The sequence below is a fragment of the Magnolia sinica genome, chromosome 12 (assembly GCF_029962835.1).
Source record: "Magnolia sinica isolate HGM2019 chromosome 12, MsV1, whole genome shotgun sequence".
Lineage (NCBI taxonomy): Eukaryota > Viridiplantae > Streptophyta > Magnoliopsida > Magnoliales > Magnoliaceae > Magnolia > Magnolia sinica.
In genome coordinates, this window is record NC_080584.1 from 30,287,411 (window position 1) to 30,314,287 (window position 26,877).

General features: G+C 38.9%; 1 protein-coding gene across 2 annotated transcripts in view; it reads left to right on the forward strand.

Moving 5' to 3' along the window:
• LOC131221176 (protein FORGETTER 1) overlaps positions 1-26,877 on the forward strand; it is a 171,253-nt gene that overhangs the window by 116,576 nt on the left and 27,800 nt on the right. The window contains exons 18-27 of one of the 2 annotated variants that reach the window (XM_058216343.1): positions 2,698-2,795; positions 2,873-3,008; positions 3,160-3,266; positions 25,067-25,162; positions 25,286-25,373; positions 25,474-25,594; positions 25,930-26,041; positions 26,161-26,284; positions 26,370-26,447; positions 26,758-26,876. In XM_058216343.1, the coding sequence (XP_058072326.1) occupies positions 2,698-2,795; positions 2,873-3,008; positions 3,160-3,266; positions 25,067-25,162; positions 25,286-25,373; positions 25,474-25,594; positions 25,930-26,041; positions 26,161-26,284; positions 26,370-26,447; positions 26,758-26,876 (1,079 nt within the window). The remainder of the gene's footprint in view (positions 1-2,697; positions 2,796-2,872; positions 3,009-3,159; positions 3,267-25,066; positions 25,163-25,285; positions 25,374-25,473; positions 25,595-25,929; positions 26,042-26,160; positions 26,285-26,369; positions 26,448-26,757; position 26,877) is intronic. The other variant, XM_058216344.1, reaches the window with a different exon arrangement.

A 26,877-nucleotide genomic window follows, 5' to 3' on the forward strand; every position in this document is an offset into this window, starting at 1 on the left:
GCATTTCATGCTAAATCACAAAAATTTAATCTAAGTTACATGAAGGGATATATACACATAGCTAAGGTAATTGAGAATCTCACCTCAACACCTATATAACATACACTTTACTAAATATTTACTCATCCAGACATTTTCACAAACACTTAGACTACACACATCAACATACATGACTTATGTTGATCACAACATGTATTAGGGCAAATCCTTTCACTAAAGAGTTGTCACGAATACAACACGCATATATCCACGACGGATAATTATGGCAAGCAGGGATTTAAATTCCATACTCATTCAATCATGTCCATAAACACTTCAACCTACACGGTACAACTCAGGTATAAGATATATTAGGGCAAATCCTTTCATAAGGAGTTGTCACGAATTCAACAATCACATGTTCACGGTGAATAATCATGGCAAGCACAAAACCAAATTCCCGACATATCCCGTCATTTCAACCTACACATGAAATAGCCTATATTCAACATAGTTCATATATAACTGTAAAGCAAGGAAAACATCGTATCTAACTTGTGAAACGGCAACCCAGTCGGTTATAAATCATTAACAGACATTGAAAGCCTTGAAAACCATAACCTATACGTTTATAGTCCACACATTTCGCCGGTAAACTCGTAATGGATTCAGTTTGAACACTCCGCCTTCGTCTATGGCACAACGGCAACCTATAGTATGAAATAGGTTAGCTATTTCATCACATACCCTATTTGAATCCCTAAAACAGATTTGGGTTAGGATTTCTTACCCGAAAACGGAATCAGAATCGTCGAAATAGCGATACGGTAGTGGTAGCTAAGCATGTGCAACGGCGAGATTGAGTCCCGAGAACGATCTCCCACTCTCTCTCTCTCTCTCTCTCTCTCTCTCTTTCCTTCTCTTTTCTCTCTGTTCTCTCTCTAGGGTTTGTAAATTCGTATGTGAAGGGAGAGAGAGGGTTTAAGGCCCTTATATAGGCTCAAATGTGAGCTCAATGGCCCCAGGGCCATGGTATACTTATGTTATAGCCAAAACCCATCTGTTTCGGCTCAACGGAGCACTTCTGGAGGCCCCTTTTCTGCATGCGGTAAGACTTAAACTCCTTGACATTGGATCTAGGTCAAGCTAAGTTTTCGGTCCGATCGGATTTACAGATCAGCCGCGCGGACCAATTTCAATTCAACGGTCACCGGTACTTGATCAGGGCCACAAGTGCACTGACATGGGTTGGAAATTTTCCCTGATCCGAGGGTGTAATTGGGTCAGATTCTGACAGTCTGAATCCTTAGATTTGGCCCGCAAGTGAGACGACTCAATTCACTTAAGTTTCAGTTTTCTTTCTAAAGGTATTCGCGTTTCTCACACACTTTGATCCGAACTCAAGTTGTGCGTTTCTGGATACTATTAGGACTTGATTTCTGAGGTGGTAGTCAAGTCCAGCAAGGCGGTCATAACCGTATGGTTTCGTCGTAATCGGACTTTCGACGCGCGGTCTAGGTCCGATACAGAGTTTCGGAGTGCTCCCGAGAGCAACTGGGATTAGAGATTGATCCTAAGTTTTACGGTAATGTAGCAGTAATGATTATGCACGTTTTAGGTCTTGCAGATTATATTTAAAGTGATTAGTGTTAATTTCACAGGTACTCTAGTTTAGCACTAGCTAATTCTCGCCTAATTTCTAAAGGATTTGGTCCTGAGTGATTTTTGCCTGAGGTGAAACTCGGGTCTTTGTACGGATTTTTCCAAGATATTACACTGCTAGAGTCACTAAACAAGCTGTCCTAGCAAATCGAGTCTTTGGATAAGCACTTGGAAATGGACCAATGCTTTGAACAACTTGATGTGCACATTACCCGACTAAAGACCATCGCCAGGACAAATCCCACCATTGGGGTAGATGTCCAACCACAGGCAGGTGGCCTGGAGGATAGACCAATGAATGGAGTTGGTCAAGGAATCAATTATGGGCGGAGTACCACGCACAAACCGTGCATCGGATCGAGCTGAGATATAGGGGGTTTTGGAGTCCATCCCTAGCCGACCAGGGCCAAGGTAGCCTTTTTCTAAATAGTGGGCCCCACACACGTGCGGCCGGGATCACACGCACATGCGTCTGGGCCATTGTTGTTGTCCACGCATGCGGTACTTATCTGGTTTGTCTCTCCTCTCTTTCACTCCGCTTTCACCCAAATTCCATAAACCTAACCCTAAATTACTCAAATCTCCAATTTTATGCCACTTTTCTTACCCTAGGGTTCTCTGAATTGAAATTGATGAATCCCTTGGATTAGGGACTGATTACTATGCATGTGTGGCTCAATTCTATTTTCCTTTGAGTATTGTTTGGCTTATAATTTTTATTGTTCCAGCCCTAGCTTGTGTAGGCCTGGACCTGCATAGATTCCCCTTAATTGAATGTTTGGACTTTCATGTGGGATATGGAATTTGTGTATTTGTTTTTGAACTAATGTGATCTTAAGCCTGAATTCTTGCACATCATATTTGAATTTCATGTCCTGCATCATTCTCATTTTCCATTTATGGTTAATATACTTATTTGTTTAAATGAGGTTTCAATTGTAACTCTGTTTATTAGAATTGGTCTTGTGATCTGAACTCGTTAGTGTTGGTTTTGATAACCTAACATCAGGACTATCAATTATCTAAACAGCTACTACTTGCCATGTTTATATGCAGCTTGGAGGCCCTGATAATGTTGCAGAAATGACAGGCAGGCGGGGTATGCTAGTTAGGGCTACTAGTGGAAAAGGTGTGGTTTATCAGGCGAGGAACACGTGAGTCTGGATGCTCTAGTATTTGTCCTAGCTTTACAATTGTTCTTCAGTCTCTGAAATGCTGTAATTGTTTCCAGAAAGGATGTTGCCATGGAAATGGTCAATATGAATGAGAAGCAACTGTTTATGGATGGTAAGAAACTGGTTGCTATAATTTCTGAAGCCGGATCAGCTGGTGTTTCTTTGCAAGCAGATAGAAGGGCGAAAAATCAGGTACATTGGTTGTCTGATCTTCTCCATATTCTAATTCTTTGAAACATTGTTTCACTTTGTTCCTATTATACGATGAGTTCTGAAAATTGCTTTCTAGAACTCGAGCTGGCTTTTCTGTTCAAATTGTGTGCTTGTGACTTTTGCTTACCAGAGAAGAAGGGTTCACTTAACTCTTGAACTTCCCTGGAGTGCTGATCGAGCGATTCAACAGTTTGGAAGAACTCATCGATCAAATCAAGCCAGTGCACCTGAGTACAGGTGGGCTTCTCATGTCTTTGCCGACTTATCCATTATCACTATGAATTGCCAGTTAGATTATCACGAGTGTTCTTGTAAGTTCACTCGTACCAGATTTAACTGCGACTGGTTTTTCTTTCGCTCTATAATCAGGTCATTACTTGCATAGTTTATCATCTAAAAGCATTCAATTCATTGTAAAAAAAAATTGGCGCAATCTCATGTAGATCCTTTCATCTTCATCTTTTACTTATAGTTGACTAATTGTCTGGATTATGCATTCAGTACTTCCTAGTTGGATAGGAGAGGATAAATTTTTAATTATTTTAGAAGATCATAGAGAAAAGCGAATTGACAAGGGAAATGATCCCCCAATACAAAAGAGTTAAACGGGATACAACTCTATTCTTGGTAGTTCTCCATGCCCATTTCTCTGTCGGTTTGATTTAACAGATTGTTTATCAGGATAGAAATCCTCATAGAACCTCCCAGAATCAGCTTCCTAATCTCTTTGGTGATCTTACATTTCTTTGTTTATCTACAAAAGTATCTCTTAAACATCAAAGCCTCATGTACACGTTCCTCAATCCATACAGGAAGGAAAGAATGTAATAGGATAGGGAAGACTACTAGATCTTGATGAATAAAAACTTATCCGCTTTTTCTCCATTAAATGGAGGATGGTCAACAATATTGTCAATATGCAAACGTTCCTGCTGCTACTTTTATCCTTTAGGCTTTGATTCATCCAATCGATTGCTTTGAATCTCTTCTTGGATCATAATATCCAAAAGAAAGGCAGGTGACCTCAAATCAGGCTGGTCCTTGAATTATCAAATTCCAGTTCCTTGTAAGGTTGGAGATCTGGATTCCTTTAAACTCTGGAAGAGGTTAGCTCAGCTCCCAACCATGGAGAGGATTTTCTGCTTTAATGCTTCAATGGAATCCCCTTTCCCTTAAAAAATTTGAGATTTCACTCTTTCCAAATGACCCACATGATTGCCGGTGGCACCATCTTCCATATGAGAACACAACCCTGTTGACCAGCCACAGTTTAGAGATGTCTCCATTAAAGTTCCAAATTACCCCAAAGGGAAAATAAATGCGGTTCCACACATCCAAAGAAACACTGCAATGATGAAATAAGTTATTCCTGACTCATTTGGTATACCCATTAGGGATAGCAATGTTCCTCATATCGAGGTTTTCAATGTTTAGGACCTTATTAGCTGTGGCAATCCAGACAATTGCTTAGACCCTTGTAGGGGCGTAAATCTTCTAAACTTTGGCCAACGTCGATACAGTTGCCTCGTGGTTAGATAGCACGCATAAGAAGGATCTCAGGGACTGATAAGTTTCTTGTTAGCAGTCCATTTCCAAATTTTCTTATTCTTGGATGAGGAATTAAAACGACGCTCATTCAATCTAGTCATAAGCCTAGTACCCTCCTCATGACGTAGTGCTAACCTTTCTTGGTCCGTTCATTGAATGAGTCCTAAAAAAACTCCAGATGAAGCCTTGCCCCAATTGGAAGCCCAAGATGCATCATCAGAAGTGATAGTAGCCTTTTCTACTTTTTGGCATTTGATTACTCTCCATCCCCTACTTACCTTCTGTGTAAACCCAAATTTGGATATCCAATTATAAAAATGGAAATCCATCTTGCTGCCCCTTTTTACTAACAGGTTCACTTGCATAATAACTTGTCTCATCTTTTTGGCAAAGGTTATATTATCAGATCCACTGCAAAATCAAGTATACATGTCCGGCATAACTACTGTCTTCTGGGTTGAACTTGCACCTTTGTGAAGTAAAAAGGCATTAGTTGTTGTCCTTTGCATTGCCATCAATGAAGTCTCCTCCCCAAGTAGCAATGGACCTATACTTATATTTTTCTTTAAAGATAACTGACCTATAATTATGTCCTATAGTGCAAATTATGCACTTTCCCAAATTTCCAGCACAAACAGCATGTCTTGCCTTTTATTTTTAATCCTTGAGGGGTAACCTTACCAAATTGACACTAAACCAAGTGATTAATAAACTAAAGAGAAAATAACTTCATCTGTTGTTTGTTCAACATCCTGTTAATCGTTCTTGTAAAGCTTTCTTTGAGCCTACAGTTGTTCATCTAATAACTATTGAAAACCCCAAGCAAATTGGGGTGGAGTTCAAGTTAGTTTTATCTTGAAATTGACCTATCTACTGTCCCTTTAGATATCATTAATCTTTTATTAACAATTCAGTTTCATTCTTTTGTCATCCAGGTATAACTGATACATGGTCATATCTTGAGAAATTTATGGCTTAGACTAAAATAACGGAATGAAAAACAACTCTTTTGCTTGAAAGAACTCTCATATGATTTGAGATTCTCTTGTGAAAAGAGACTATTTGGTGTGAATCCAAAGGTGTGAAGCCTAGTCCTTTTCATCTCTATCTTTTTCTCTTCTAAAAGTTAGTTTATTTGTTTGTTTTTTTAAATTTTTTTTTTTTTTTTTTTTTTTTTTTTTTTTTTTTTATAAATTCTCATCATCTCTTCTCAAGTCCTTCTTCCCTACTGCTTTTCTTCTATAAACCCTAAATCCCTTTACCCTTTCCTTCTAGACCTAAACCCGTTACCTAAATCAATCTTTTTTCTAGCCATCACTCCAAACCCAACTCGTCACCAACAGCCAAACGCGCGGATAAGGCCCCATTCGCTCCATTTTCTTTCCTTTCTTCAATTCATCTTCCTATTTTATAAACCCTAGCCTAAAACCCTAATCCCCTAATTCCGTACGAAACCCTAATTCCCCAATTCCCTACAAAACCCTAAACTCTAAATCCTTACTTCCCAAATCCTAAATCTTCCATTTTCCCTAAAATTCCCAAAAGCCCTTAAAATCCTACCCCTAGAATTGTGCAAACCTACCCATGGAATCAGAACCATATCTATGCTAACGTAAGAGTTCCAATCCCTCATTGGGCCTTAGATTTTCATGCTTATGTGGTTTATGCTTGTGTGGGATCGTGAATTAACATAAATCTGAATTTTATTATCTATTTGGGACTCTTTTAATCATGGTAAAGCGGCATGTTATTATATTTGACTTTGATTAATCTGTTAATAATCTCTTGCTTCCAAATGGTTAGATCACATGTCATGCATCGGTCTGCTATTAAAAAATATGACAATGGCTTTTTACAACCACAAAAAATGTAGGAAAACCGTTATTTGATCATGGGGAGCAATTGTGATGGTTTGCTCATGTGGAAATTGTAGGAATGTTCAAAAGATGGAAGTGTAGATACTTTTGAAACCTTATTTTTATTAATCCAATATTGAATCTCCATCTATATACTACCCTAATATGAAAGGTTTAGATCATATGTGGCGATTGCGTGTCCTTGATGAGAAGAATTGATGCCATTCCCTCTTTGATTGATAAGGGCTCTCCTGATCTATCTCCTATAAGAGAATAGTACCAAATGTTGTTCTCCACACTGGTGTTTTAATTGTCGATGATAATATCGTTTTATCGCCGATAATATCGTTTGTCAAAGGAGTTGCGACAATGAACACCACTTGTATCTTTTCTCTTCCAAATGTCGTCGATATTATCGCGATATTATCACTAGTATCAATAAAACATCATTTTATTGCCAATATTTGTGCTTATCTACCACAAAAGTCGAGAGGAGTTGATAAAATGGGCGATATTTTCGCTGGATGTCGACACCCGCAAGTTAGCAAGGACCGTAAATACCTCTGAAATTATGAAAAAAAAAATCGAAATATCTTCTTCTTCTTTTGGATCTTAGTTAAACAGACATTTTCAGCAGTTCTTACGAATGCACGTTGGATTAGAGGTTCGATTTGGTGGAGAAATCGGCATTTCCTCGCTAGTTATCGCACCATCTCGAAAGCAAATTGTTGTTCGAATAAACAGCCTAAAATAAAAAATAATAGAAAAAATGAGAAAGGGGAGGGAATTTCATCAGAAGCTCCTCTTCTTCTTTATCTGCTGCAACTCTCTCTCTCTCTCTCTCTCTCTCTCTCTCTCTCTCTCTCATTTGAAAAATGAGCTACAAAGGCCGTCTCTCCTCTCAATAAATGAGCCTAGAAAAGCTGTTTTATGACATTTTAATAAATGAGCCAGGAAAAGGCTGTTTTCTGACATTTTAATAAATGAGCATGAAAAGTGGTGTTGTCTTTAAAAGGCCTTATATGTTACTCGGGCGGTGTATGATGCTTGATACACGGGTAGTAAGGAATTGTACACATGGCACCTCTTGATTGGTGGACACTTGCTAAAAAGAATCTGTTTAAATATTTTTTTAAATAAAATAAAAATGTTGGATGGTTGGATGGATCGTTGGGATGAATGGATGTTTGGATGAATGGTTGCATGGAAAAGATGGTTGTATGATTGGATGGATGTAGATGGATGGATGGTTAGATGGATGGATAAATGGGATGGATGGATGGATGTATGTTTCGACGGATGGATGGATGGATAGATAGATAGATGGTTAGGTGGGATGGATGAATGGATGGGATGGTTAGATGGATGGATGGATGGATGGGATGATTGGGATGGATTAACGGGATGGATGGATGTTTGGATGGTTAGATGGACGGATCTAATGGTTGGATTGTTGGATGGACAGATGGATAGATTGATCGATGAGATGGTTGGATGGGATGGACAGATCTAATGGTTGGATAGTTGGATGGACAGATGGATAGATTGATCGATGAGATGGTTGGATGGGATGGATAGATCTTAGTTGGATGGACAGATGGATAGATTGATCGATGAGATGGTTGGATGGGATGGATGGATGTTTGGATGATTGGATGGGATGGTTAGATAGATGAGATGGTCAGACGGTTAGATGGGCGGATGGATAGATGGTTGGATGGGATGGATGGATGGTTGGATGGTTAAATGGATGGATGGTTGGGATGGGAATGGATGGATGGTTGTTTGGATGGATATGGATGGATGGATGTTTTGATGATTGGATGAATGAGATGGTTCGATGGATGGTTGGATGGATGGGATGGGATGGTTGGATGGATGTATGGATGGAAGGATGGGGTGGTTGTATGGATGGATGTTCGGATCATTGATGGGATGGTTGGATGTATGAATGAGATGGTTAGATGTTGGATGGATGGATGGATTGATTGGATTGATGGATGGATGTTTGGATGATTGGATTGATGGATGGGATGGTTGGATGAATGGATGGATGGTTGGATGGATGGGATGTGATTGTTGGATGGTTGGATCATCATGCATTTGTGCCGCGCTTATATTTTTATTTATGCATTGATGTGTAATGTATGCATACATTATGCATGTTTATTTGCTTATTCATTGATTTAATGGGATTTAATCCATTGTTGTGTTCCTATTGGATTGATTTCTTACAACAACACATGGTTTTAGGCTCCTATTAAATAAAAACTTATTATGTATGCACTCCATGTGCAATTTTTTTATTAGTAAATATACAAATATCTCTATTTAGACATTTCCTTAAGTTTCACTAAAAAATTCAATCATTTTCCCATGTATCTCCCCCATTTCCGGTTATCGGTGATATTATCGGCGATAACGATATTGTATCTTTATCTCTGGCTAGCGAAACTTGTAGCGATAACGACAACTCGAACACTGCTCCACACTATAGGTCCATAGAGAAACATGGTGTTAAAAAATGGTAACGTAAGATATGGGGACATAATGTATGCCCCTTTTGAAAATATGGCCCGTAATGGTTCGATGTGTGGTTGATACATTTTTCTTCCTAAAAAAAAAAACTGATAGTTACAAGGCCGTTATGGCCATTAGGGCTCGTATAACAGACTATCGAAGATAATTGTTGGACTTAATTTTATGAGTAGCAATATGTAATCCAAGATTCTTAAGAGTGAACAATTAACCTCTCCATCTTGGAGGTGATGGCATTAACTATCTCAAATGTTAATGATGAAGTCATATTTAATTCCAAACAATTAAAAGAGTACTAAATATCAAGGTTCACAGTCACACCAATTAATGCCAAAAAACTGCTATAACCAACTATAGCCTGTGCAACCGTCTAAAAAAAGACCCAAAAAATAAATAAGTAAGGCACCAATCCCTGTATCATCTAATCAAACAACCAAAGAGGAGAATGGGATCTTATGGATAAATTCACCAGATAACAACAAATCATAATAATCTTAAAAAAGAAAAACAATCTCAAATACTTGATTGCTGGCTGTAAAAGGATCTCTGTAAGTTGGGATGAAAAGAACCTACAAAAACTGTTCAAACTAAAATATCCAGGAAACCCTTGCTGCCACAAACCAGTTTCTAAAAGAAACAAGAAAAAACACACTAAAAAACTTATCAAAATTGAATGTCTAGCAACTCTTCAAAGAAAAATAGAAACTGCCACAAAATCCCTCCTCGTTAATTACTTTCAATTGCTGATTAGGCTACAATGAATCTCAAACTGAGAGAAAAACCTAAGAAGAAGAAAGAAAAGGAGAAAATAAGAAGCACAAATAGAGAAAATAAAAGGGAGATCAAGAAGGGTGGATGAGGAGAAAACCCTAGGAGCTTTTTTGTTATGATCAAGGTGTCCCGTATCGGTATTGGTTGGCATAACAGTGCCCTCCGAAATTGATACGGATACGGAGGTGTAACAGCGATACGGGGGCGTAACGGCGCAATTTTTTTTTTTTGCTAAAAAAATATGAAAAAATATGGATTAAATTCGGAATATTCTAAGCATTCCAAATATGCATTCATTTATAAATTGGAACATGTTTATGGTGGTGTAACGGTCCACTCTTTGGTGAGAAGTTATATCGGACCGTCTGATGAATTTATGAACCAGATAACCTGAATTTGACTACAAAATTCATATATTTAATTTTCTAAATATCTAATTTATATACTTAACAATTTGATATCATTTCTCCCAATAGTTCTTTTAAAAAATGAAATTAAATTCAGGTAGATCGCGTTGCCAATTTGGGGCTGACTTGGAGGACCAATCCATGCCCCAAATCAGCCTCAAATTCATGCAATTTATTGGCATTATCCCACTTGTGAATTGGTGGACATTTATTGGATAGTGAATCATGAAAAAAAAATAAAAAATCAGAAGGCCCTATTTTAAAAAACAAGCGTCCACAAATTAACAATTAAAACTATTCAAACAAATTGATTTTGGCATTTTCAGTTAGCAATTACAGTCCATAATTTAATTGGTAAATTTTAAGTTAATACATGTCTCGTGTACAATTTTTTAAGAGCCCAAATTGGGTAGGACTCAGATTGTGAAGTGTAGCATACGAGTGTCAAAGTTTTTTTGACCCCACTCATGATGAATGTGTTTTATCCACACCGTCCATCCATTTTGTCAAATAATATTAGGGCATGGCATGAGCCCAAAAATGAGGCAGATCCAAAGCTCAGGTGGACCACACCATAAGAAACAATAATAATTAAATGACTATCATTAAAAATTTATTGGGGCTACAAAAGTTTTAGATCAAGCTGACATGTGTGTTTTCCCTTCATCCACGTTAGTGTGACCCTATTAACAGGTTAGATGGAAAATAAACATTACAGTGGACCCTAAGAAATTTTTAATGGTGAGCATTCTATAACCACTGTTTCCTATGCTGTGGTCCACCTGAGATTTGGATTTTACTAATTTTTTAAATCATAACCTAAAATGATGTGGCAAAATGGATGGGCGGCATGGATAAAATACATACAGCATGGTGGGGCCCATGTGGCACATGTACATTGTATTAAATTGTGCAACGTGCTGCGTAACGCGTACCTATCCATTCATTTGACGCAAGCAAGTCCTGTGGGTCTGACCATGAGGTATGTGTTATATCTAAACCGTCCATTCATTTGACGAGCTTGTCTTAAGGCTTGACACGAAAAATAATACAGATCTAATTATCAAGTGGACCACACTGCAAAAAGCAGTGAGGGATTGAACGTCTACCATTGAAACCCATTTTGGGATCACAGAACTTTTGGATCAATATGAAATTTGTTTTTCTTCTTCATTCAGGTCTTTTTGACCTTTTGAACAAATTGGATGGAAAATAAACATTATGGTGGGCCTACGAATTTTTTAACTGTGAAAATCATCATCTCGCTGCTATTTTTGGTGTGGTCCAAACGATCTTTGGATACGATTTATTTTTTGGCTAATGCTCTAAAATGATATTTAAAAATAGATGAATGGTGTAGATATAATAAATACATCACTGTGGAGCCCACGTAACTTTGATCTCCTTTGAACCGTTCGTACAACTCGGAGCTCAAGGACTGTCAGCGCTCGTCTTAGCATGACACGTACCCCCAGTTGGTGCGCGGTACACCTCCGAAAGAAAAAAAAAAGGGAGAGAGGGAAACCGAAAAGAAAAAAGAGGGAGAGAGAGGGGGGGAAGAAGAAGCAGCAGCAGCAGCAGCAGGCCACCGCGGCCACAACCGCAGCCGCAGCTTCCCAAGAAGAAGAAGAAGAAGAAGAAAAGAAAGAAAGAAAAAAGAAGGTAAGTATTTATTTATTTTAATTTTTTTTCTATTTTTTAAGGCCCGTAACAGCCGTTACGGGTCAGTAACGGCCGTTTCACCCGTAACAGGCCCGTAAGGGCCGTTACGGTAGCAAAATCGGGGCGTCGCCCGTTATGCCCCCGTATCGCGTAACAAACCCCACCATTACCGTTACATATCGGCCATTACGGCCGATTCATTTCTGAGAGGAAAAAAGCCTTCGGGAGACAAAAAACTCAAACCAAGGGTGGATGTCTAGCTCCATTCTTATTTATATTATATTATGTTCTAAATTACATAAAGTAAGCTTGGAACCAAGGGTAAAAGAGGAAAAATAATAATAATAATAAATAAGAGGAGAATAAGAGACGAAGCATGGTCTAGAGAGAGAAGGCTCATGGTCCAGAAATATCTACAACAAACATTGGGCAGTCACACTATAATTGTCACTATCGCTCCTAATGCCACTTGTTTCTAAACACCTCCAAACCTATGTTTATATCTTGGATACACTTTCCCATAATAGCTATACCTATGTAGGTATGCTCATGAATCATGACCATCGTTGTGAGTATCGTTGATATTTTTGATAATTTCCCCGATATTATCCGTATCTCCAACTCAGCGATATCAATAACACTTGTTGTATTAGAAATTCTAGGTATCGGCGATATATCAGTAAGTGTCGCCAATGTATGGTTATTGCTAATGTATCACAAATATTTTCGACTGTGTAAATTCCAGGGGCCGCTTGTATCCCCTATATTTTCGACTATGTAAATTTCATGTGTTGCTTGTATCACCAATGCATTAACGCTATTTTGATAATATCGCTAATGTACCAATATTGCCATAAATTTATTTATTAAAAAACATTTCAAATTTTTTTATGGGTGCGTGGTTGTATGATGAAATGCTAGTTTGTATGTGCGTATATGTATGCATGCATGGATGAATGTATATATGGATGGATGGATGGTTGGTTGGATGGATGGATGCGTGTGTTGTTGATGTATTAAATATGTCAGTAACAGGAGTCTGTCGATGACATCGACAAACCACTTGATGCCATCGAGTAGATGCTCGATCCCATTGAGAAAATTCGGAAAATCCATGTTGGTTGCTGGAACGTATTCGTGTTGCTACTCGATGGCAACGAAGGTGTTTGATGCTATCGACAAATCCTCGATGGGTTGTCGATGCCATCAAAGGTCTCATCGAGCGCATGTGCATAGTTGCGTAAGTGCGGGATTTGTTTCCTATTCCGGTTGTGATAGTATATATATCGGGTGAAGGTGTATTAAGGGTTAAAGGGCATAACTAGGGTTTGAGGAAGGAGATTTGAGGCTTGTTCGAATCAGTAAGACTATCTCTTGTTTAGGCTTGGTTGTGCGATTGCGTGCACTTTTCTTAATTTGTATCTGTGTGCTTCCGCAATTCCCCAACAAGTGGTATCAGAGCTAACATTGGTAAGCAGATCAAATCTAAAAGCAAGGTATCATTGACATCTAACATGAAATTCGATTTAGAAAAACATTCCAGTAAAAACGATTTTGAAATATAGAAAGTTAAGATGAACGGTATCCTAGTTCATCAAGGATCGGACGAAGCTCTCCTTAGAAAGCGACCGGAAACTGTCAGAAGAAGAATGGAACAACTTAGATACGAAAGCTAATATATTTATCCAGCTGTGTCTAACGAATGAGGTTCTTTATAATGTTATGATAGAGAAGACTGCGGTGGATACATGGGCAAAGTTAGAGAACATCTATGCGAAGAAGTCTCTTGAAAATCGTTTGTATTTTAAGCTACAGTTGTTCAATTTGAAGATGGCGAAGAGGCCCAACGTTGAGGCCCACATCAATAACTTTAATAGGCTTGTTTGCAAACTATTGGATTTGGATGAAATGATGAAAGATGAAGATAATGCATGTATATTGCTGAACTCACTTCTAGCATCGTGTGAGTTGTTCAAAGACTCTTTGTGCACTGGTAGAATGACCATTAGCATTGAGACCGTTATTTCAGCCCTTCAGTCGAAGGCAATGAGAAAGGAAAACGATGACATGGGTGCTTCTATAGATGCATTGGTTACAAGGGGAGAAATTCTGATTGGGACAGTGGATCTTCATGATCGAGGTCCAAATCCAAGGGCAAGGGGAAAGGAAAGTTAAAGTGTTGAAATTGTGGCATGATCGGGCACATGAAGAAGGATTGATAGAATCCTAAGTTGAGAAAAGAGAATTCAGAGAATTCTTCCAGAGAGGCCAACATTGTGGAATCCAGTGAGGAGGATTGACCACATTAACATCCGGGTACTTCAACGGAGAATGGATTTTGGACATGGGGGCTTCGTAGCACATGACCCATCATAGGAGTTTTTTTCACCAGTTATAGTGAGTGCGATGGTGGCCTGGTGTTTATGGGCAATGGCATTACCTGTAACGTGGTTGGTGTTGGATCGGTGCGCATTAAGATGTTTGATGGCATGGAGCATATCTTGACCGAAGATACGTTCTTGAGTTAAGGAAGAGCCTAATATTTCTGGGTTCACTCAACGGAGAATGGATTTTGTATATGGGGACTTCATACCACATGACCCATCATAGGCAAGGTGTCCCAAATCGGTTACATATCGGCCGTAACGGCCGATACGTAACATTAACGGTGGGGTCCGTTACGTGATACAGGGGCGTAACGGGTGATGGGCCGATTTTGCAACCGTAACAACCGTTACGGGCCCATTACGAGCATAACGGCTATTACCGGCCTTTAAAAAAAAAAAAAAAAAAAAAAAAACGTACCTCTTTTCCTTTCTTTTCTTCTTCTTCTTCTCTTTCTTCTTCTTCTTCTTCTTCTCAGGCAATTGCGGCTGCGGCTGCGGCCTTCTTCTTCTTCTTCTTCTTCTTCTTCTCTCTCTCTCTCTCTCTCTCTCTCTCTCTCTCTCTCTCTCTCTCTTCTTTCCCTCTTTCCCTCTTTTTTCTTTTCGGCTTCCCTATCCCTGTTTTTTTTTTTTTTTTTGCAAGCATGCCGCGCACCAGCTAGCTGTAGGTACTTGTCACGCTAAGACGAGCGTTGACACTCCTCAAGCTCCAAGTTGTACAAACGGTTCAAAGGAGATCAAAGTTATATGGGCTCCACAGTGATGTACTTATTACATCTACACCGTTCATCTATTTTCAGAGATCATTTTAGAGCACTACCCAAAAAATGAATTATATCCAAAGATCATCTGGACCACACCAAAAATAGCAGTGGAGATAATATTTTCACTGTTAAACAATTCGTAGGGCCCACAGTAATGTTTATTTTCCCTCCAATCTGATCTGATCAAACCCGAGTGGGCCCCACCATGATGTATATATTTTATCCATGTCGTCCATCCATTTTGTCACGTCATTTTAGGTCAGGATCTGAAAAATTAATAATATCCAAATCTCAGGTGGACCACACCATAGGAAACAGTGGTTATAGAATGCTCACCATTAAAAATTTCTTAAGGTCCACTGTAATGTTTATTTTCAATCTAACCTATTGATTGGGTCACACTGACGTGGATGAAGAGAAAACACACATGTCAGCTTGATCTAAAACTTGTAGCCCCCAATAAATTTTTAATGGTGAACGTTTAATTATTGTTGTTTCTTATGGTGCAATCCACCTGAGCTGTGGATGTGTCTCATTTTTGGGCTCATGCCCTAAAATTATTAGGCAAAATGGATGGACGGTGTGGATATAACACATTCATCACGGGTGGGGCCTAAAAAACTTTGACACGTGTGCTACACTTCACAATCCGAGTCCTACCTAATTCGAGCCTTAAAAAATTGTACACGAGACATATATTAACTTAAAATTTAGCAATTAAATTATGGACTGCAATTGCTAACTCACAATGCCAAAATCAAATTGTTTGAATAGTTTTAATTGTTAATTTGTGGACTTTTATTTTTTAAAATAGGGCCTTTTGATTTTTTTTCATGATTCGCTATCCAATAAATGTCCACCAATTCATAAGTGGCATAATGACAATAAATTGCATGAATTTGAGGCTAATTTGGTGCATAGATTAGTCCTCCAAGTCAGCCCCAAATTGGCAACGCCATCTACCTGAATTTAATTTCATTTTTTTAAAAAACTATTGGGGGAAATGATTTCAAGTTGTTAAGTATATAAATTAGATATTTAGAAAATTAAATATATGAATTTTGTAGTCAAATTCAGGTTATCTGGTTCATAAATTCATCAAACAATCCGATACAACTTCTCACCAAAGAGTGGACTGTTACACCTCCATAAACATGTTCCAATTTATAAATGAATGCATATTTGGAATGCTTAGAATATTCCGGATTTAATCCATATTTTTTTGGCCAAAAAAAAAAAAAAAATTGCGCCGTTACGCCCCCGTATCGCTATTACGCTCCCGTATCCGTATCGGTTTCGAAGGGTACCATTATGCCAACCGATACTGATACGGGACACCTTGATTATATGAGTTTTTTCACCAGTTATAGTGAGTGCGATGGTGGCCTGGTGTTTATAGGCATTGACATTACCTGTAACGTGGTTGGTGTTGGATCGGTGCACATTGAGATGTTTGATGGCATGGAGCATATCTTGACTGAAGATACGTTCTTGAGTTAAGGAAGAGCCTAATATTTATGGGTTCACTCAAGGCACCAGGGCGCAAATTCATTAGGTTTGATTGTGTCCTTAAAGTTTCGAAGAGGGTACTTATAGTCATGAAGGTGCAAAGGAATTGAAACTTTTGCAGGTTAATCGGGAGCACTTCATCTGGTGGAGCTGCATCGTTTGTAGCGGATTCCACGTTTGCACGTATGTGGCATGGATGCTTAGACCACATGAGCGAGCGGGGCATGAAGATACTTTATGACCGTTGATTGACTTTAGCTTCTAAAAGTACTGATTTTTTAGTATATGCGAGCATATTGTATATATGGTAAACAATCGAGGTTGTCTTTTAAATCTGGGAAACATGTTTGTAAGAGGCTTTTAGATTATGTGCATTCTAATGTATGGGGGCTGTCACCCGTGGTTTCTGGTTTGTCACGTTCATTGACGACTATTCCAGAAATGTGTGGGTTTATTTTATGAAAAATAAATCTGATGTTTTCACCAACTTTAAACAGTGGAAGGCGATGATGGAAAAATAGCAAGAGCGAAAGGTGAAAGTGTTGAGAACAAATAACAGTGGGGAATTCACTTTCGAGGAATTCAATTGGTATTTATAAAGATAGAGGGATTGTGAGGCACAACACAATGTGCCACATGGCAGAGCAAAATGGTGTGGCTGAGCGAATGAATCCAACTCTCTTAGAGAGGGCCTGATGCATGATCAGTAATGCTGGGTTGGGCAAGGAAATGTGGACTGGGGCCGTTAACATGGCTTGTTACTTGGTGAATTTGTCCCCTTCTACAGCTACTGATTGTAAAATTCCAAAAGAAGTGTGGAGTGGTCAGCAGGTAGGATACTTGGGACTGCATGTATTTGGTTGCGATGCTTACTCTCATGTATCGTTAGTTGAGAGATAAGCTGACAAAAGGGTCAAAAAGTACATGTTTGTCGATTATGGTAATGGTGTGAAGAGGTATAAGCTATATGACCGGCTCACACGTAAAATCATCCCTAGTCATAAAGTCAAATTCGACAAAGGATCTTTGTTCCGTAAGGATCAGTATAAGGAAGCAGAAAACTCGGTTGTGGACGTTCATATAGATAGAGATGAAACACATGCTGATACAGAGACACTGACCGAGGTACATGAGCAGGTGTAGCAGCCACCTGTGAGAAGGAATCCGCCAAGGGATTGTAGGTTACCGTCGAGATATTGGGATGACTCGAATGTTTCATTTGCCCTCATTACGAATGAGGGGGATTCGTCTACTTTTCAGGAGGCTCTTGACGATGTAAATATCGAAAGCAATGCATGACAAGATCGACTCTTTGTACAAGAATGAGAAGCGGGAGCTGGTAGAGATTCCTGTCAACCGAAAAGCGATCGGGTGTAAGGGGATCTTCAAGAAAAAATAGTATAGGTACAAGGCAAGGTTGGTAGCGAAGGATATGCTCAGAGAGAAGGTGTGGACTTCACTGAGATATTCGTGCCCGTAGTGAAGCAAGTATCTATTAGATTCGTATTGGCGCTGGTTGCCCAATACAATCTCGAGTTAGAACAAATGGATGTGAAGACTGCCTTCCTGCACCGGGAATTCAAAGAGGCAGATTTACATGAAGTAACCAGAAGGTTTTGAAACACAAGGGGCAGAAAACAAGTTTTGTAGGTTGATGAGGTCATTGTACGACTTGAAACTGTCGCCTAGGTAGTGGTACAAGAAATTTGATTCTTTCATGGTGAGTTAGAGGTTTACCAGGAGTGAGTATGATCACTGTGTCTATTACAAGACACTGAGTAATAGGAAGTTCATTATCTTGGTATTGTATGTTGATGACATGCTTATCGTCAGTCATATCATGTTTGAAATTGACATACCAAAGACTCAGTTATCAGGGACATTCGAGATGAAAGATCCGTGGGCTGCAAAAGCGATTCTTAGGATTGACATACACAGAGATAGGAAGAGGAGCAGTTTATGATTATCTCAGGCAGAATACCTTGTGAAGGTATTGGTGAAGTATGTGATGGACGAGGCAAAGCCAATCAACATTCCTCACACGGCTCATTTTAAGTTTTCTTCTGAACAGTGTCCTAAAGCAAATGAAAAAAGTAGGTTATGTCTCATGTCTCTTATTCGAGAGCAGTTGGTAGCTTGATGTATGCCATGGTCTATACGAGACCAGATATTTCACATGCGGTGAGTGTTGTTAGCAAATACATCTCTAACCCTAGCAAGCAACACTGGGAGGCACTGAAATGGCTACTTTGATATATTCAAGGTATGCAGGACTACGTCTTATCATTTGAAAAATTAGAGGACAAGTTAGTAAGCTATGTGGATTCAGATTACGTATTCAATATGTATAACAAAAGGTCAACTTCCGGTTACTCCTTTGTGCTAGCGGGTGGAGTGATCAGTTGGATGTCGAAGCTTCAGTCGGTGGTGGCTCTTCCACGACCAAAGCTGAGTATATGGCAATGACATAAGCATTTAAAGAAGGTGTTTGGTTGAGAGGAATGATAAATCAGTTGTGGCTTCAGTAGGAGGCCGTGCCAGTCAATTGTGACAGCGAAAGCGCGATCAATTTGGCAAAGAATTCTGTTTATCACTAACGTACTAAACATATTGATGTGCGTAATCATTTTTCCAACAAGTGCTTGAGAAATATGGCGTGACTTTAGAGAAGATTCACACAAGCGTTAATCCGGCTGACATGCTTACAAAGGTAGTTCCCACAAAGAAGTTCAAGTTTTGTGCAACTTCTTTAGGCTTGGCAACGGCACAAATGGAATACCGAGTGTGCATGAGAAACGATGGTGGAGCTAATGATCGAAGGTGGAATTAGAGATGAGGATTGATAATGAGCTATGAAGAATGAAGATTGAAGACATGGTGGAGATTATTGTTGATATCTTAAATTTGTCAGTAATAGGGGTCTTACGATGCCATTGACAGACTACTCGATGCCATCGAGAAAATTTGGAAAATCCATGTTGGTTGCTGGAACGTTTTGATGTTGCTACTCGATGGCATTGAAGGAGTTCGATACCATCAATAGATCCTCGATTGGCTGTCAATGCCATCGAAGGTCCCATTGAGCGCGCACAAAGTTGCATAAGTGTGGGATTTGTTTCCTATTCTGGTTGTGATAGTATATATATTGGGTGTAATCGGGATTTGGGAAGAGTGAAGGTGTATTAGGGCTTTCTAATTCATTCTTAAGGGTTCAAGGGAATAACTAGTATTTAAGGAAGGATATTCGAGGCTTGTTCGAATCGGTAAGACTCCATCTCTTGTAGTTTATGCTTTCATAGTGCATTACTCATCGCTTTGTGCCGTGGTTTTCCCAAAAGGATTTTTCCACATAAAATTCAGATTGCTCTTGTTTGGGCTTGGTTGTGCGATTGCACGTACTTTGTTTGATTCATGTCTGTGTGCTTCTGCGGTTCCCCAATAGTGTGTGTGTGTGTGTGTGTGTGTGTGTGTGTGTGTGTGTGTGTGTGTGTGAGAGAGAGAGAGAGAGAGAGAGAGAGAGAGAGAGATGCTCACACACAATTAGTTCTAAGTCAAACTAGTTGCCTAAATTAATCCTAATAAACACCGAGACAAGAGGGCTAATAAATGATTCGATAAGATTTATTTCACGTCAAAGGGGTTGGCAGTTTGGGATGGGTCTTGTTGTTAATGCGAAATCCACACCGACCATCAGGTGCGTTACCCCATGTTTGACCTAGGGCTCAGAAATCAACCCCATTCGTGGTTCACGTGGACCACATGATTGGGAACAATATACAGGGAAAAGCTCGCCCTCTAAAATATTTTACTTTGTGTGGCCCACTAGAATCACATATGGGCCTTATTTTGGGGCCTGAAGCCTAGCTTTTAGTGTGGCATCTAATGGTTGGAGTGGATTTTACATTTCATCACTGTGTGCCTTGTAAAAATCAAGGGTGGACATCTCTCTCCCAATTGTTTCCATTGGTATGGCCTACTTGAATATTTGGTCATCTTTATTTTTTGGCTTTGGCCCCAAGATGGGATTACACAGAGTGGATCTCAATTCACATATACACATCAAGGTAGGCCCTGTACAAAACTAAGGGTGGGGGCATCCGTCTCCCATAGTTACAAGCGGTGTTTTAAATAGTGATGTTATGTAACGTGTAGCTTACACTACGTAGCTCATGAAAATAGCTTAAGTCGTGTGTAGCCTGCGCTGCATGATAATTTGCATACGCTACACATTACATACATTAGTTTATACGCTACGTACCTCACATTACAAGTTATTTTTCTTTACACATTAAAATTAAATAATATTTTCAATGATTTGTGACATTTTTCTATTTTCAATGTTTAATGCTTTTAGTGAAAATAATAAAAGTAACAGTATTGAATTAGTTTTGTTGCTCTTTCTTTACCTTTGTACTTAATGATTACCCTTCTCTATCACTTAAAGTCCTGTTTGATTGCACCAAATATCATGAAAGTTTGTTAAATTTCATTCAATCTAATTTGGTGAATCATGGAATTAGTGCAACCAAGCACAACCTCAATTAAAAATCTAAGAGTAATGTGTAGCTTATGCTACATGCTATATAGCTTACGCCTCATGCTTCAAAGGGGTGAACGCTACACTACACGCTATTCGCTATTTAAAACACAGGTTACAAGAAAATAGTTATATATTTCCAAAAAACTGTTCTTAATTCCAACCGGTTGGACCATAGGCTACAATCTACCCATATAATGACTTCCAAAGTGTTAGGTGCATGTGACATTCAGCCCTTCCAATAGGTGGGCCAGTGTTTTCAATATCGTTGATATCGGCCGATATATCCCACGATATATCTTCTATCCCACCTGTGCAATACGAAATGCACAAGTAGTGCGATATATCCAATATGTTTGATCCGGTGAGCATTTTCGATTTTCAATCCTTTTTTCTGTAAATCATGTTAAATCAGTGTCAAATTGTTATAAATCCATGATTTTTTCATATTTTGTATGAAAAATCATAGATTTGGAGCTTCGATTTTGAGATTTGGAGATGGGCCGAGTTGATGAAAATTGAAAAAAATCAAAATTTCTCAATTTCTCTCAAATTGGTTGCAATCTTTGTGTCCAAACATAAATTCAAACATGTATGTAACCTAATCTAGTGATTCTTCTTTCATTTTTTAATGTATTGCTTGTGTTTCCACACGTTTTCTTACATTTATAAATTATATGAATATACTTTGAATATACTTGCATCAATTTCGTTAGACAACGCATAGATTAGGACTCCATATAAAAAAAAAAAAAAAAAAAACCATTATGTGCACTAGTTATTTTTTAATATTTTGATTTATAAGTGTGTATTGATGTCTTTTTTTAACAATCACTAAAGTTTCATTGAAAAATTCAACCAATTTCCCAATGTTTCCAACAACATCGGTACATTATGCGATACAGCTGATATATCCCATGCGATAACCGATATGTATCCATATCCCAAGAATGCGATACGTAATGCGATACCGATATTTCAAACATTGAGGTGGGCCCTACAAGGAGGATCGCCTAGTGCAATGGTCAGTATTATCTAAACATCAAGTTTTTCACACCATATAAAACAATGTTCAAACCTTGGTAAATAGTGAAATACAAGTCTGGTCCACTCAATGAGTGGCTGTTGCATAGTTTTCGAAATAGTGATGCTCATGTCGAGCCAACCTAGTATAGATGGATTGGACGTCATATACACATTAAAGGTTGGAAGTTATCTGTTGTTGGACCTTGACCTATAGTCTAACCCATTGGACTTTATGCCTTCTCATTAAATTCAATAAAACAAGGAATTTAGCAGGACGCCCACCCTTGATTTTGACAGGGCCCACCATGATGTGTATGTGAGATCCACTTTGACCAAGGGAAATAGTGGGAGAGAAACTTCTGCCCTTCATTTTTATAGGGCCCACTATTATGAGTATGTAAAATCCACTCCAACCATTAAGATTCCACACCAAAAGCTAGGCATGGGACCTAAAAATCATACCCAAAATCAGACCCATACGTGGTTCGAGCAGGCTACACCAAGGGAAACAATTTGGAGGGTGAGGTTTTCCTTGCACACTATGTCCAATTGTGTGGTCCATCTGAACCACTGATGAAGCTGATTTTCGGGCCCTGGATCTAACATGGGGTGACACACCTGATTGTTGGGGTGGATTTCACATTTACATCGAGTATGACTAGTTTTGTGTGAGCATTTCTCTATGTATGTATCATTGTGTGTGTGTGTAGAGGTGGGCATCGAGTCGAGTCGGACCGGATTAGGTCCAACTCGACTCTAATCCAATTTTTACAAGTACCTGACCCGAACTCGATCGATTCGGGACCGAGTCCAACAGGGCTGTCTCGATTCGAACCGATTCCTTGCTAACTTGACCCGAACCAAGTCCAACTTGGTCAAGGAAACCAAGTCAGATCGAGTTTAGTCTGTCCGGTCGATTTGGACTGGGCTGAGTCAAGTCGAGCCAGAGACTCTGGTGCTAGTAAGGAAACATGAGGGAAATCGGGAGAAAGAGGGAGAGAGGAGGGAAATCAGGAGAGAAAGAGGGAGAGAAGGAGGGAAGAGAGGAAGTCGGCTCGGGCTGCTGTGCCGCACCACGCCAGGCTGTCCGCCGAACCCGAGTCAGCAACCCAAACTCTCCTCTCACACCGGGTAGGACCTCAAAACCAGGTCAAGCCCTGTTCGCTGGTCGTGCTTCAACTAGCAGGACGGGAAGGCTAGTATAGTTGCAGCTGTTACACACCACAAAGGTTCATCTAGCGGCGCCGGCTCGGGTAAGGTTAGGGCTCCAGTAGAAGAAGGGTAAAGGTTTTTTTTTTTTTTTTAAAGTAAAATCTGACTTTATACTATTCGATTTCGGTCCGGATCGGATCAGATCGAGTTGCTACATGACCCGAACTCGACTCGATTTGGCATCGGATCCGAGTGCGTCTACTCGATCTGACCCAACCTTGGCTTTCAGTTCAGGTTGGATCGGATTTGACCGGTTTGGTCGAGTCGGATCCTACCCACCTCTATGTGTGTGTGTGTTCCTTGCTCACTATGTCCAATCATGTGGTCCATCTGAACCGCTGATGAGGCTGATTTTTGGGCCTTGGGTCTACATGGGGTGACACCTGATTGTTGGGGTGGGTTTCACATTTACATTGGGTATGACTAGTTTTGTGTGAGCATTTCTCTATATATATGTATTGGTGTGTGTGGGTGCGCGCGCGCGCGCGCGCGTGATGGATCATGTGTGTTTGTATGTATGTATATGCATGCATGGATGGATGGATGGATCCACCATTTTCCCCATGTTTCCCCAATGCTTCCCTGAGTCAACGATACATGCTTTTAGGCCCCATTAAAACTAAACTTATTGATTCCTAAATATAAAAATATGCATCTTTTTCGCATTTAAAAAAAAAAAAAAACATATTCTTAAATGTGTAAATATGTGTATTTTAGCAATCTGCCACTGTTAGAACACTACTATATTTGTTCTTTTGGGGTTAATGCTCTCAATAGCAAAACAATCATTTGCTATCCTTCAGAGTTATGAGAGGACGGAATGGAATAGCAGTAATGAAACCTGCTGATTTATGAAGAGGCCTACCATGAGTGAATGCTTCATAAATTTTTAAATGGAAGAACATTGAATATATAACTAATTACCGATGAAAGTATGTATAAAATCATCAACAATTGCAAAGGAATGTATATCAGGAATGTAGCCACAAGTAGGAACCACCTATCATTAGGAAAATAAAAATAAAAATTCTTAAAAGAACCAATTACTGATGAAAGTATGCATAAAATCTGTACACATATTTAAACTACCATGAAAGACAGATGTATGTTCCACACTTCGTTCAGATGGACTGTTTAAATGGAGGCAAACTTTGTCTTTGCACAGGCACCAGTGAGAGATCTTTCAAAAGTTGTGTCATTCATGATCTTCTTGATCAGGTCTTTTACGTCATTCTAATTTTCTGGTATTAAAATTTCTTTCAAAAGACGAACAATAAATCATATCTTATGCAAATGGGAATACCCCGTCTTATTTGTGTGGGCTCCATTACCAGGTCATACTGGGAAATGTTGAGACAAGCGGAATACAAATCCTATTATGTCAATAAATTGAAGAAAATACTAATTTCTTCTACAACCCCAAAATATAATAACTATGCATCTATTGTAGCTTATAACATTCTGATGGTTATCCATTGTACAGTTCCCTTTATCATGCAATGAGATTTCCCCTGATGGATGCTTTCATACATCGATCTAGAAGATTAAGGAGAATTGTGGGGGAGGTTGATATTTGCATTTGTGGGGAGTCACAAGGTGATCTATATTTGGATTTGTGTGGTGTCTCAAAACAACGCTAATATGGTTATTAATTGACAACAATGGTCTCTGAACACTGATTCCAGGCATATTGGCCAGTTAAGAGTGTTAGCTTCCTCTTCTAGTGGCTGGCCAATTTAATCGTTGGCAGCTTTGTTTGCCTGACTGACCTGCTTGATTTATCATTTTGAAAAGATTTGTTGGCTTTCATGTATGTTGGGCAGGCTTCTCTTTACTAATCTTGGAGGTGAACGCCGGTTCGCTTCTATTGTTGCAAAGAGATTGGCGACTCTTGGAGCCTTGACGCAGGGAGACCGCAGGTAAGTTTTGTTGAGATTTAAATTTATCTTGTTTCTTTACTTGTACAATCAGGGTTGATCATCCGGTCAATGTACTGGCATTCTGGTTATTACTTGCTCACTATGCATCTGCATATGCTGTAGGGCGGGGCCATCCTTGAGTGCTTATAATTATGACAGTAATTATGGAAAGAAGGCCCTGATGATGATGTATAAAGGAATAATGGATCAGGTGTTTTTTTTTTAAAAAAAAAAAAAATTTCATATCAACCTCTTGTTCTGCTAGGGTAATTCAAGAAAATGAATAAAGTAACATTTGCTTAGTTTTTCAGGCTTCTCTACCAGCTGTACCTCCTGGATGTTCATCTGAAAAACCAGAAACCATACATGGTTTCATTATCAAGGCAAAGGCTGCTCTTGTGTCTGTTGGAATAATCAGGGATACAGTTCTAGGTAAAAAAAAAATTCTCGTCCAAAATGTGATAATTGATTGCATTATGAGAACATTCTAGCAAAGGTTTCAAGTTGAAGGAAATTTGTACAAGTTACTGTCTATGTTGAGTAGTTGATTTGTTACTTGTTAGAAACTGCTTCCATTACTTGAGATTTTGTAATGAATTGATCTTTGACTCTCACTCCTTGAGTAGTCTGATGACAGACAGTTTCTCTTTCTTTCTTTTTTTCTTCTTTTTTTTTTTCCTTTTTTCTTTTCTCTTATCTTCTTCTTCTTCTTCTTCTTCTTCTTCTTCTTTTTTATGTTTATTTTTTTTTTTTTAATTTTTGCATAGGCAATGGAATGGACGCAGGAAAAGTTTCTGGCCGTATAGTTGAGTCAGACATGCATGATGTTGGTCGTTTCCTTAATCGGCTTTTAGGATTGCCTCCTGACATCCAAAATAGGTTTGTTGTTGATTGTTTATAAGGTCTATGTGCTTGTTGAAATTTTACTTGGATTCTTTGTTCTTGTTGAAGTAAATTATACCTGGATGTTAAATGTTAACAGATAAAATTAATTTCAGGCTCTTTGAGTTTTTCATCAATATCCTTGATCTCCTAGTTCGTAATGCACGCAACGAAGGAAATTTTGACTCAGGAATTGTTGATATCAAGGCTAACATTATTCAACAACAAGGACCGCCAAAGGTTATTTAATGTAACATGAATACATGCTTATATTGTTATTGTATCGCTAATTTGTTGATGATGTATTTTGTTCATTCGGCTGCAGACTGTTCATGTGGATCATATGTCTGGAGCCCCTACAGTATTGTTCACATTCATTGTCGATCGTGGACTCACTTGGGAAGTAAGTACATGTGTTTTTATTTTTACTTTTTTAAAGATTACTTGCACGATCTTTTCGAAATGGGAGGTTTTAATGGGTTTAAGCCAGTTGCTCAATGGTAGACAGACTGCATTTCAGCATTGAGGTCTTGGGTTTGAGCCCAGCTTGCCTATATATATATATATTTTTTTTTTAAAAAAAACTGTGGAGGAAATAAAGAAAGAGTTGTTTACATTGTGAGATGAACAAGATTACTAGTATAAGGTCTCTCTGCTTAAGCACTTCTTGAACTAACTATTATCTTTTTCCAAATTTACCTATCGGTGTGAAGGCTGCAACTAACCTGCTTAATGATAAGAGAAAAGATGGACTTGAGAATAGCAGTGATGGATTCTATGAATCTAGAAGGGAATGGTTTGGTAGAAGGCACTTCCTGTTAGCATTTGAAGGG